Raw genomic sequence first — 13,034 nt, forward strand, 5'->3', positions numbered from 1 at the left:
TACATGCTCCGTCTCTCAGTCTGTCTTCTCCATCTTGAACTTTTTTCCATTTCCTCCTTTCTCTGTCATCTCCTTCATATTTCAGTTCCCTCCCTCCTCATTGAACATAAAAATACACAACTTCTATTATAAGTTCAGTTCAGGTCACTTTATTTATATAGTTTCAAGACAAAGACGGTTGGTTATATAGAATCCAAATGGGTCAAAATTTAATTCAATCAGTTCAGTTCACTGTAGTGAAATTCAATCATTGTAGTGTGATGTCTTATTCCAACCATATTGACATATAATGCAATCAATTTCAATTAGCTATAAAACCCCCAAAAAGTTACCTATTCAAGAAAACCAACCCTTGTTCCTCAGTAAGCATGTGGACACAGTGGGAAGGAAATACTCACAGAAATACTGACAGAAAAAAACCTCCAGCAGAACCAGGTTCAGTCACTAATGGCTGAGCCTGGTTCTCAGGTTAGGTGAGCAAAACTGGAAAAACTTCCCTCCACTGTAGGAATTGTTTCAACAGCATTAAGGTACAGCCCTTGTTCCACAGTTAATTGCATCACTGGCACAGAGAGAAATCAGCTGAGGTCTGATATGACAATAAATCCCATTTAAGATTTGACACCTGAGACAAGTAAGGTCAGGAAAATGCATTTTGTCATTCAAAAACCAGAACAGCATTTTGAAGACCAAAGAGTACAAGCAAGCTTCTTATAGACACAGTTTCACAACATTAGCAACACAATCAGAGAGAAGTCTAATTTAATTTCCCCTTTCAGTAAGCAAGGTACAGACTACTCAGAATAACATTAACGTTCTCTTTCTAAATGAATCCATGGCACAAAGCACAAAAGTTTTCGTCAAGCTTAAAGTTCATGATTTAGTTTTCCATCCACTTCAAGTCCAAGTCCAGCTCCCTGTAGCCTCCAGTCCTAAAAGCTACAGAAACCTTTATATCCATGGACATGGAACTAAACATGCTGCAATGTGAAAGGAACCACTAGCTGTGCTTCTGTGGAGAACTCAAGTACAACTCCTACACTGGATTGTCTGTATATAACAAAACAACTCAAAAAGAATACTAATATTTTATATTCTCAAATGTCATCACACTACTATAACAATATTGACCATTGGGGGGGATAATTGTTGTATATTTAGTCCTGAGCAGTGACAGTACAGTGAAGGACCATTGAGCTACTGAATCTACTAATGAATTTTGTTTAACTTTGTTTATTGACAAAATCAAGCCAAATAATAAGTCAGTTCTATTTTGACCACTGATTGAAGTACTAAAACATACAGTTAAAATCAAATTATTGATAGTAATTGATAATAATTATTGATAATTTAACATCCTTTGTTCAATGCTGATTAAAGTAAAAAATATGTATACATCATAATTTGTTTCTCTTTATTGAAACGTACAAAAAATAATTTTGAAACCCAGTCCTGTCACCTCTCCCATTCACCCAAGTTGAACTGGAAAAAAATCCAAGAGCAATCCAAGTCCGCTAATGCTCATTTGGTTTGCTCTTCACAAGATTGATCCACTGTTCTCAGACTTGGCTGAAGCTTACTGTGCTTTCTACATGGTCCTGTCAGGTTTAAACAAGTAATCCCACAGGTCAGTGCTAACTGAATGAAGAGAAAAATATCTCCATGAGTTGTGTAGCTTGTTGTCTAACCCAACCAGTTCAGCTGCCAACAGTAGGAGGACATTAAATGCCTCCACTTCTTGCCTTCTTGTCAACCGTGAAGAACTCCAGCATCCATAGTTAGTCTGTTGGTTTTATTTTTCTTCCAACTTTAATAACCATTCTTGTCTGTTTGTGTGTTTTCTGGGATTTCTAGAGAGTTTGCAAAGGAAAGGGAGCGTGTGGAGAAGAGGCAAGAATTCCTGAAGCTTCGTCGACAGCAGCAGATTGAAAGAGAGCTGACTGGTTATTTGGAGTGGATCTGTAAAGCAGGTTAGTTACTCACACATATACACATACAGAGTCAGCCACAGACACACAATAAAGTTACTATACAGGAAAGTATTTTATTGGAAACCGCATGAAGTGTAAATGTGTTACAGAAGAGGTGATGCTGGCTGAGGAAGACAAGAACGCTGAGGAGAAGTCTGTGGATGGAGCGTGGTACAAAAGGAAACATAACCCCAACTCTGGTGAGGGCTGCCGTCAGCACAGGCTGACTGCCTCACATCAAATCACAATTCAACAAAGCCAACCAAAGCATTCATTTAAAAATGGAGGATCTTGTGATCCTCCACCTTTAGTCGTAAAATAATTTTATTGTAATGGTTATTAAATAAATGCACCAATACAGTGAGCTGATCTACCTGTTATTAAAAAGTTTTTCTTTTTTAATTGGATGTTATGAGGAGAAAAAGGACCTGCAAAAAGCCTTCTTATGTGAGACGCATCAAATGTCATAGCAGAAAATAATTACTTGGTTCCATTTTTTTTGCAGTGCTGAAAAGAACGAAGAAGAGTAAGAATGACCTCATTAATGCAGAAGAAGGGGAGGACCATTTCACTGACATTTCATCAGTTGGTGAGCAGAGTATATACAGTATACCTTCTGAATGCCATACAGAATAAAAGACAGAAATAAAACTTTACTGTCACATTGAATGCTCCTAGAATATTGCTGGACTTTTACATGAGTTCCATTAAAGATGAAAATATATATTTGAAGGATTTCTTTTCTTTTCTGAGACATATTTTGTAGCTTTCAGTACTTTCTTTAGATTCTGGGGTGGAACCTCAAACTTGTACAGCTTTGTTGAGGAGTAATATCCTTAGTACAAGGATTTACCAAAAAGTAATCTAAAATATTAGAAGAATATTTGGACAATATTCGTCCAAGTAGTGAGTACCCCACAGTTTCTCTGAAGTAATGAGTATTCCACAATTTCGAAAATTACTAATAAACTAGAATAATATCTAAGAAGTATAGAATTGGTCTAAATAGTGAGTCTCTGGATTCTAAGTTTGTTCTAATTCCTTTTCTGAGTTAAGTAGTAAGTAAGTACTCCACAATTTCTAACAAGTAATGAAATACAAAAGAGGAAAGAGCACATTAGGGAAGTATGCACATAGCAACATTCAGACAAAACAGAGATGAGCGAAAGGCGATGACATCACGAGACCATGAACCGCATTGCTAGGTCTCCCAACAGAAGTTCAACACAATGGTGTTATCAAGGTGCACTAGTAGAAATTTCCTCTTTGCAGAACTAGTCTAGATAATATCAACTTCAAGCACACTAGTGTGTCATTCAGAAAAGTAACTATCACAGTTCTGATAAGACTCAGCTAGGTTGGCGTGAGACCTGTGAACTTTATTGGCATCTCTGTGTGTTTCATTCCTACTGCCCCCCCAGGGTCACCATTTGCACGAGCGAGTGTGAAGAGCAAGAACGAGAGCTCGTCTTACCTGAGGAGGAAGGAGAAGAGAATTCGCTTCACCATCCGCCACCTGGTCAAATCCCAGACGTTTTACTGGACTGTATTATGTCTTGTTGGCCTCAACACACTGTGTGTAGCTATAGTACACTATGACCAGCCAGAGTGGCTTACGTATGCATTATGTGAGTAGCAGTTAACATGATGAGTCAGTTAAGTCTTTTTGAACGACTGGTATTAGATTCTATTGACTCTACTAACCACACATTATGTGAAGTTGTTTTTAAAAGGATACTTTTCTCATCACCAGAATCTCTTCAAAACAAACTACAAATCAAACTCCTATGATTAAAACTTGTTAGAAAATCTTCAGATCTGTTATATTTGTATAATGGTTTAAATATTGTGATAAACGTTTTCAGTGCCATGTACCATAGAATATAAACATCGTTTGTACTCAATAGTGATAAACCAATTAGCTGCCAAGTAGTCAAAGTTTCCCTTAATTGGCTCTAAATGGTGATTAGTAGGTTTTTATGCATCAGCTAATTGGCTTTCACTAAAAAATKTTAAAAAGAACTGATTTGATCCATAAAGAAGTGGATAATTTTGTCAGTCTCTCAGCAAGCAATTATCCTGATCAAGTGCACATTTTTCTTCTAAGGTCAAAAGTGTTTTTGATTAGTTTGTTGAATTAAAAAATGTCACATAGATCAACTTGTATGAGTTTGTCTCTTGAAAGAAAATCAGACTCAGCAGGTCAGACTGAAATCAGTCAGTAAATTCTTGATTGTTACATTTCTTTTATTTGTTCTTGCATCGCAAATTCCAGAATGTTTTTGTTCATCTCCATAAGTCGGTCAGACATGGTGGAACGTTTTTCATTAAGGTTCATTCTGAAACAAATAGCACATCATGTCTAAGAAAGTCTCAATGATCATTCAGGGATACCAACAATTGTTCTTGTTTTTTCTACATAAGTGGATAAAACAGAACTATATATGCATTTATATAAGAACCACATCTATCCTGAAGCAAACCCTGTGTAATATTGTTCAGAGAACATAAGCATGTCACATCAGCTCCAAGCAAATTTACACTTGGATCAAGTATTTAAATCCCATGAAGACAAGATTTAATACTAGTGTTTTTGCTCATTTCCATGGAAAGACCTGGCCGAGTTTGTGTTTCTGGGCTTGTTCCTGGCTGAGATGACCATGAAAATGTACGGTCTTGGACCCCAGAGCTACTTCCACTCTTCTTTTAACTGTTTTGATTTTGGGGTGAGGCATCCTGCACTGCTGGGAACTTTGTCACTGCATGTGAATATGATTTGTAACCTCAGTGATTTTTACCCAATATACGTGTATGCCTGTGACATTTATTTGCTTGTGTTTGCAGGTCATTATTGGGAGTATTTTTGAGGTGGTCTGGGCTGCCATCAAACCTGGGGCTTCATTTGGTATCAGTGTCCTGAGAGCGCTGCGATTACTCCGGATCTTCAAAGTTACCAAGTCAGTCACTGGGACTGTGTGGCTGTTTCAGACTGATTAGATCTTATAAATGCTGTGCATTCATGTGGTTCTGTGTGTAGGTACTGGAACTCTTTGAGAAACCTGGTGGTATCCCTACTCAACTCTATGAAGTCCATCATCAGTCTGTTGTTCCTGCTCTTCCTCTTCATCGTGGTCTTTGCTCTGCTGGGAATGCAGTTGTTTGGTGGACAGTGAGTTTTTTTTGGACATGTTTCTATGTAGTTTGTTGTGTTTGTTGTAATCGGTTACTTTAAAGATGAATTCCTATCGAATGTGACTTTTCGATAAACCACACCATGACTCACACGGCGCTGGGCTAATGTTTTTAATCTTTCATTTAAAAGGATCCTATTTTCTCCCAGCTTTTGACATTTAATGTGTCTTAAAGAACCAATTGTTAAAACATGGTTAGCTGTATCTTAACAACCAAATTCCAAAAATAACAACATGTACACTSAGTGCTCAATTTTAATGCAATTTGTAGTTTTGAGGTTAAATTTTATTGTTGAACAACTACAGCTCTCTTGGTCAATACAAAATGTTAACCTTTCAAACTTGAATATTTAAGAAAAAATAAATAACAATGGCTTTCTTGGAACAATATCTATGTGTGCATGATTAGTGTGCAGAATTATTATGCAACTGAATTAAAACGGAAATTTTTGCCATCTCACTAGTTTATTGTTTATTGTCAAAGACACTTTGCTTTCTAAAGAACTGGGTTTCAGACCTCAGCTGACATCAGCAGAGTTTTCTGGAACAGTGAAGAAACTGAACCCAGAGAGAGATCATCTTTCATCTGAAGAAAAGCTGGGGGGGAGGGATTCAGAATCTTTTCTCCTCTCTCCAGGTTTAACTTTGAGGATGAAACTCCAACAACCAACTTTGACACATTCCCAGCTGCTATTCTCACTGTGTTTCAGGTAAATACCAAGTCCTCCATTTTTTATTTGTTTATTTACATTTTAAATCTTCTCTTTGAGATGGACTCTACAAGCAGGTTTTGTCTGTCTTCCAGATTCTAACGGGGGAGGACTGGAATGCTGTCATGTACCATGGGATAGAATCTCAGGGTGGTGTGCATGGAGGAATGTTCTCCTCCATTTATTTCATTATTCTCACTCTTTTTGGAAACTGTATCCTACTTTGATGACCCAATTCTACTCATTTAACTCCTAGTTTCATGCAGTTGGATTTTACAGAAATATGTAGTACTGATTTTTTTCCTGTTCTTTGACATTCTTTTCCCTGAGCCATATTAACCAGACACGCTGCTCAACGTGTTCTTGGCCATCGCTGTTGATAACCTTGCAAATGCCCAGGAGCTTACAAAGGTATTCAGTTTCATCATTAGATGTTGAGGAATGATCCCAGATTGCATCTGTGGATTTCTGTACCTTTTGCTACATAAACCTGATGCACAAAGTGAGCATTGCACTTTTCCAATCTGGCCAACAAACAGATTGTATATGTGGCACAGTGAAACCGCTGTGGGGAAGAGGAGGGGGCTGATGCACCCACAGTTATGTTTTGTGCCAAGAATACAGCCAAAACTTAAATATGAATGCCATACAGTATTATTCAATAAATTAGGATATACATCCTGATTATGCTTTTCACATTAATAGTACCTTTTAAATATTAAAACCTTTTAGCAGCTATTGAACATACTAAGAAATATAAAGAAGTTAAAACTTCAATCGTCTAATTGATTTACAAGTGCTAAAAAACTTGAGCACTTGATTCAAGAGAGGACAGTTGGAGTGTAGAACGACCATCGATGTACTGGATTGGACGTCGCCTATCAGCTGCTACAGCTAGTGACATAAACCTGGTAGATGCCATTATTATGCATTGAGTGATGTCCACAAAACTATACTGTTCTAATGCAAGATGAACAGGAATCTGTCACAAAAAAATGGTTGTAGTTCCCATATTTCTTATCCAATTTCTATAAAATGTTACTTATTGTTTTAGAATGATACATAGCAAACCATCGGGATGCAGAACTGTATTCTGCCCGGCCTGGAGCTGTGCTGCTGCAGCCGTACTGAGTTCCACATGATGGTGATGAGGCGATGCGCTTCAGAATAACTTCACCTCGTAGCCTATCTGTAACTGTATCTGTAAATAAAACACTTATTTACATCAGACTTTCTTTGAGCTGAAAGAAAACATTGTCTATCATGTTATATTTTTTCCCTAACTTATTTTTTGATATTATATTTAGAATTCCTAATTGCACTTTCTGAAACATTTGATAGAATGTTTGTTGTTGTTTTTGTCAGTTTCTTTATTATTTATGAAACAACTCTTTTCCATTAATTGACTGTTACACTCCTAATCACGCTGAATGAACAGATTAAAGTTGTGTTGTTTTTGCTTTTTTGATGAATCTTGTGAAGTTATTGGTGTATTTAGGTGTGCTGTACTGGTGCAGAGGTATCAAGCAAATTTGCAATTCAGTACATTTATATTTGTGTTTAAAATCAATTCAGTACAGATTTTCTTTATCATATTGGTATCGACTGACACCAAATCTCAGATATGTGCATCAGTGTTGAAAGTGGAAAAAGTGAATCAGTCCACTCCATATGAATACTTTACATGTGTATGGCAACATTTTCACAGATAGACTAGTAATCTCTTCTATTCTGTTCCATTTACTTACATTTGACCTACTATTCAGGATGAGGAGGAACAGGAGGAGGCAATCAGCAAAAAGTTGGCTCTTCAGAAGGCTAAAGAGGTTCAGGAAGTCAGCCCTATGTTGGCTGCTAACATTTCAATCACAACGTAAGTGAGCCTTTCCTTATTTTTTTTAATGCTTTAAGTTTCTTCTTTTATTTCTAAATTCAGCGGAAAGGAAAGGAAGTCTTGTTGCCCTGAGGGACTCTGCTAATCTGTTGCTTCAGCCTAAAGACAGGTTTACTAAAGGGTTTGACAGGATTTCAAGGTCTTACAGTAATATTTACCCAAAAACTCTGAACAGCATTTACAGAGGAATATTTTGTGTTTGTTTAGTAAAAAAAAGGAAAAAAAAAAGACATCTCTCAAAATTTTCCTCCAGGTTGAAGAAAAATATATGTTTTAGACACCATGCTAAATACCTATCTTGCTGGGTTGAAGCAACAATCTCCTGGCCTATCAACTATTCTGACTGTGAAGTATCACCAACCTACTGCTGAATATTCCAGTGCCAGATCATTGAAATACAAAACTCAACTTTTGTATTTATCATATTTACTTTGAATGTTGATGTGCTTTTGATAAAAATATCATTTGGATTTGATCCAAAATCTCTAGTCATTGGTTTATGAAGTTTCTACTTGAAACTACTCAACATGATGGTGTTTTAGATGAGCGGATCCAGAAAATACTGAAAGGAAGCTCCCTGGTCAGATGTCCAGACAACCTCTGCTGACAGCTTATTGTTTTCAAAGTTACAAACGAAGGCGACTGGACCTCTCTTGTTATCTTGAAGACATTTCATTGTTCTTCCAAAAAGCTTCTTCAGTTCTTAAACTTAGGTTGGAAGTCTCAGGCTTATCTTACACATTTTAATCAGAAACAGTCACACCAAGGCGGAGCTATAGGGGGGTCTGGGGGGGCGACTGCCCCCCCCAGACCCCCCTATAGGGTTTGGAGGTGCCAGGGAGGGAGGAATGGTTTCAAGTCACTTAAATGTCTGATTATAGATGGAAAAAGTGCGCCCTCACCTGTTGAGGATGGTGTATTTAATGTTAAAGTCAACAGTTTCAGTTTATTTTGAACATGATCGAAGTATAAAATCACACACAATTCTTTGATACTCTGGTGTAAATATGGCTGCTTCTATCTTGTCACAATCAAAAAGTAAAAAAGAAAAAAACAAAACAACAAAGGCCATCACCTTAACAGCAGAAATTTATTTTAAGTTAACAGATATGTAAGATGAAAAGGTCCAAACCCTGAGGTACTCCATAACTAACATAAAGAAGCTTTATTATTACCATGAACTAGCTGTTCACTATTTCATACTATTTAAACCAGACTAACGTAATTCCCTTGAAGCCTACAACATATTCAAGCATCTGCAGAAGAACATTAATGAATGTTAAAGCAGGAGCAAGAAAAAAAGCATCTTTTCTGTTTTAATGTTTTGTTTGTTTTTTTTTGCTATATGCTGCTCATCCTATTTTTAGTTTTCAGAAATGGAAACCCTCCCTGTCTTCTTTTGTGCTTTTATTTATAATCTCTGTTTTCCCTTTCAAGTCTCCCTCTCCCCTCTGTATTTCAGTATCGCTTCCTTTTTATGTGTTTTTGTGCTGTAGGAGTTATGTCTGCACCCCAGTCCATCACTACCTGAGGTAAAAACCCAGCTGTCTCCACACAAGATGGCCAGTGATGTTGGCCAAAACATACATATCCATGTTGTCACAGACCATGTGATTAAATCAGAACTACCTTTTATTCATAACACATTTCAGGCTTTTCTGTTCATCTTGTTTTCCATTTGAAACTTCCTGGATTTTGACCTTTTTCAGTTGCCATCATAGACTGTGTTGTGAACAGCTTGACATTTGCTCTATTACTGGCATATTAACCTGGAATTATATATGTAACATCAGGGGAAACTGGAACTAACTACAAAAGGTGCATGCATACAGCTTCCTCGGTTTATTGTAATCTGAAAATACATTTCAAATGGTTTTGTATCAAAGCATGGTAATGGAACCATGCTTGAACTTCAGCCATGACCACGAGCAGCTCTCTCCACAGCAGACTGGGATCTCTGGTACCAGTTTTCCACTGTGCTCAAAGCCCCATTGCACATATTATCAATCATTCAGCATTAAAATACAATTTGTGTCATCATGGGATTACAAAATGTTGTACTTTTGAGTTTATATACCATAAAGACTCATAATGGAAGTCTGTGTTTTATTGTAAATCCTGTAAATCCTTTGTCTACAAAAAAACAAGAACAGAATTGAAATTATATTACTGTACTATGTACAGTAATATCAGTGTTTCAGTGCTCATGTTTTTTTTATTTTATTTTATTTTTTGATCTTTGGTTTCCTCTTTACTTAGCAATGAGCAGCAGAGGTCAGTCAAGACGATGTCTGTCTGGGAGCAGAAAGCCAGCCAGCTGAGGAGGCACAATCAGGCGAGCTGCGAGGTCTTATATGATCCCGAGGAGTGTGTCCACCTCCCCTCTGGCCTTCAGATGCGGCCTGACATGAAGACCCACCTTGACCGGCCCCTGGTTGTTGGGCATTCCGATGGGCTGCTGGTGAGAGGCCATCAACATCACCGTCACAAGCCGGGCACGCCAGAGGAAGCAGAGACTGCCGCTGATCCACCGTCTGCTCCGCCTCATTCTCATCACCGTCATCACCGCCACAGAGTCAGAGGGCCGGCTAAGGTGAAAGAAGAGCCTAATGACAGCGGTGGTGACAGTGGGAAAGACGGAAGGCAACACGTCCATCACAGCCACTCCAAAAACCATGACTACAGCTGTAGACAAGAGGGGAAGAGCGGGAGGTCCTGCAGCAAAGACAGGAGCAGAAAGCATCACAGTTCAATGGATGAGAGCGCAGGTGGGGGGGCCACAAGAGAGAGAGAGCATCGGCATCATCATTCACATCGACAGTCCAGAGGGGGGAATGGGACAGTGAATGGTGGGGGTCGAGGCGAGCACAGGGTTCACCGTAAAGATGGCCGATCATCTAACAAGGATGGGGACAGGGAGGGCAAGAGGAGAAGGCATCACACACACGGGTCGAGGAGTCAGTCCAGGGCTGAAGGAGAGGAGTCAAATGAGAGAGAAGAGCCAAATACTAACAGGTACAACTATTCATCAACAGGCAGCCTTCAGTTCTGTCTGCTATTTCATGCCATAGATTTAGTTTAGCTTGATTTAGTTTACTGTCAGCAGCAGGAGATCAACACAAAATTCAAATTCAAATTCATTTAACATCCCTGAACCCCAGAAAGAAGGGAACTGTATAGTTTGTTAAAAACCTTAACAGAGGTCATCAAAAGTATCAACACTGACGGTGTTAAAACTGTTAATGTGGCTCTCACAGCTTGATCTGAAACACAAACTCACCAACCACCTTGTCAGTACAGGATCAGATCCATGTTTGCCATCAGAACTGCTGTAACTCCCCATGGCATCAAATTACATGAATCTCCTTCCCTCCTCGTTCTGGGTGAACGAGGAGCTCTGAACATAAGAAAATCAACTTCACCAAACCATCACAGCGATTTAGTGCCTAAATGCATTATTTTTACCCACAACTTGTTTATGTCACTAATTGCTGTAGTGGTGAGTTGATAATGCTCTTTCTTTTAGGGATCAACTCTTACTGAGTCAAGTTTCAGGTGACCAGAGTTATGAAAACACTGGAAGATAAACACGATTCTCTTGGAACAGGTTTGGTGACTCAGATGACATTTCCCAGCAGCCAGGCTCTCTGGAAACGTCTGGCCAGCCAGAGGACTCAGACAACCAGAAGAATGTCAGAAGAACAGGGCAGACTTCCATCCGCATTCCCCCTGTGACTATCACCACACCTGGAGAGATCACTATGATACAAAGTTAGTACTCTAATGGCTTCAGAATGCACATTTATTTCCTGAGTTTATTGATTTATTTCTCCAAAGTCTCCTAGTTATTCCACAGTGGTTGTTTGGAGATTTTATGTTGTCTTGTAAAATGTTGGCTCATGTTAAACTAACTGCCATGTGTTAATCATTATTCTTCGTCTTCACAGTGAATAGTACTGACAATGAATCAATGCCTATGAATGAGAAGAACCTGAAGGATCAATGTCACTCTGGACCAAGACCCATCTTACCTTACAGCTCAATGTTTATCTTTGGACAGACCAACCCGTGAGTCACCTCAGTCTGCTCCATTCATCACTCCTTCCTTCTTCACTTCCTCTGTTCCTTCTCTCCTTCCTTCCTTGGATTCTTCCTGCTCTCCCCCCTCCCTCCATTAGTGACTTTGTCAGAGAGAAACACGGCTAAACATAGAAGTCAATGGTACAATCTAAGAAAGAAGGCAGCTAGTCTCAAATCCATCCAGCTGTCATGAATGATTTCAGCAATGACTGTCGGCAAATGATTTTACACGTGTGCACATTAAAACTGCTGTCATTATTAATACACATATATTAGCAATTTTCCCCTTTATTTATTATCAGGTATCTCTCACCAACACCCATGGAATTTATTCAGTAATATATTCAATCTGTTTGCTTAAAAAAGGTCAGTCTGGGAAGTAAAACCTTGTATCTCAATGAGTTAAGATGTTGAAAAAAAAAAATTGTAAAAGTGRAAGAAGTTCATACAGTGACTCTTGAATGCAAACCATTTTAACAGATCACAAACACAACATACTCAAAAACATTTACTAAGCGCAATTACAAATTAAGGAAACACAACATTATCTACTCAAACTGTTCACAATTCACCCTCTTTTTTTACATTGTTTCATTGTCTTTGAAGAGATATGTCATTTCCTGTCAGAACCAAACCTGGTTGAATGACAGTCATTTAAACCGAATTTGAAGCAGTTGCTGCAGCTGTTTACTGTGTCTCTCTGTCTCGCTCCCTTTAGGGTGAGGCGGTTATGTCACTACATTGTGACCCTGCGGTATTTTGAGATGTCCATCCTGGTTGTTATCGCAATGAGCAGCATTGCTCTGGCAGCTGAGGATCCAGTCTGGACAAATGCCCCTCGCAACAATGTAAGACAGACCTAATCAGTTGCTCCTTTGAGTTGGTTTTGTTTTGTTTTGTCATTTGTGACTGAAATGAGTGAGATAAAAAATGAATAACTCTTTTTAGCAACTTCTGATCTCACCTCTTAGGACAAAGGGGTGGAGAAGAGCGACTTGTATCTCGTTTCTTCTGAGACACAAACATTGTCTCAGGTCACATCATCAGTAGAGAGGAGAGAAAGTAGCTGACTTCAATAAAAACCTAAAAAGTGATTGACTTTCAGAAGGAAGCAGAAATTCATGATGCTCATTCCACTGAGTCTCTGCTGCAGGTAGTAACTGTGTCAAAACAACAGTTTACTCAGTCA

At 38.6% G+C, this 13,034-nt stretch overlaps 2 protein-coding genes across 12 annotated transcripts in view; one reads left to right on the plus strand and one right to left on the minus strand.

Annotated features, from left to right (window-relative positions):
- Positions 1 to 13,034, minus strand: part of zbtb26 (zinc finger and BTB domain containing 26) — a 1,115,122-nt gene that overhangs the window by 3,459 nt on the left and 1,098,629 nt on the right. The window lies entirely within an intron of this gene.
- Positions 1,884 to 13,034, plus strand: part of LOC103469618 (voltage-dependent N-type calcium channel subunit alpha-1B-like) — a 46,033-nt gene continuing 34,882 nt past the window's right edge. For 4 of the 11 annotated variants that reach the window (XM_017306573.1, XM_017306575.1, XM_017306574.1 and 1 more), the window contains exons 1-16: positions 1,884 to 1,970; positions 2,081 to 2,170; positions 2,476 to 2,559; positions 3,383 to 3,598; positions 4,584 to 4,696; positions 4,815 to 4,927; positions 5,008 to 5,139; positions 5,799 to 5,871; positions 5,967 to 6,084; positions 6,215 to 6,282; positions 7,638 to 7,744; positions 9,262 to 9,297; positions 10,025 to 10,780; positions 11,373 to 11,536; positions 11,713 to 11,833; positions 12,564 to 12,693. In XM_017306573.1, coding sequence (XP_017162062.1) covers positions 2,089 to 2,170; positions 2,476 to 2,559; positions 3,383 to 3,598; positions 4,584 to 4,696; positions 4,815 to 4,927; positions 5,008 to 5,139; positions 5,799 to 5,871; positions 5,967 to 6,084; positions 6,215 to 6,282; positions 7,638 to 7,744; positions 9,262 to 9,297; positions 10,025 to 10,780; positions 11,373 to 11,536; positions 11,713 to 11,833; positions 12,564 to 12,693 — 2,313 coding nt within the window. In that variant the 5' untranslated portion in view covers positions 1,884 to 1,970; positions 2,081 to 2,088. The remainder of the gene's footprint in view (positions 1,971 to 2,080; positions 2,171 to 2,475; positions 2,560 to 3,382; positions 3,599 to 4,583; positions 4,697 to 4,814; positions 4,928 to 5,007; positions 5,140 to 5,798; positions 5,872 to 5,966; positions 6,085 to 6,214; positions 6,283 to 7,637; positions 7,745 to 9,261; positions 9,298 to 10,024; positions 10,781 to 11,372; positions 11,537 to 11,712; positions 11,834 to 12,563; positions 12,694 to 13,034) is intronic. The other 7 variants (XM_008417403.2, XM_008417409.2, XM_008417406.2 and 4 more) reach the window with 3 other exon arrangements.

This window comes from Poecilia reticulata, linkage group LG9 (assembly GCF_000633615.1).
Source record: "Poecilia reticulata strain Guanapo linkage group LG9, Guppy_female_1.0+MT, whole genome shotgun sequence".
Taxonomy (NCBI): domain Eukaryota; kingdom Metazoa; phylum Chordata; class Actinopteri; order Cyprinodontiformes; family Poeciliidae; genus Poecilia; species Poecilia reticulata.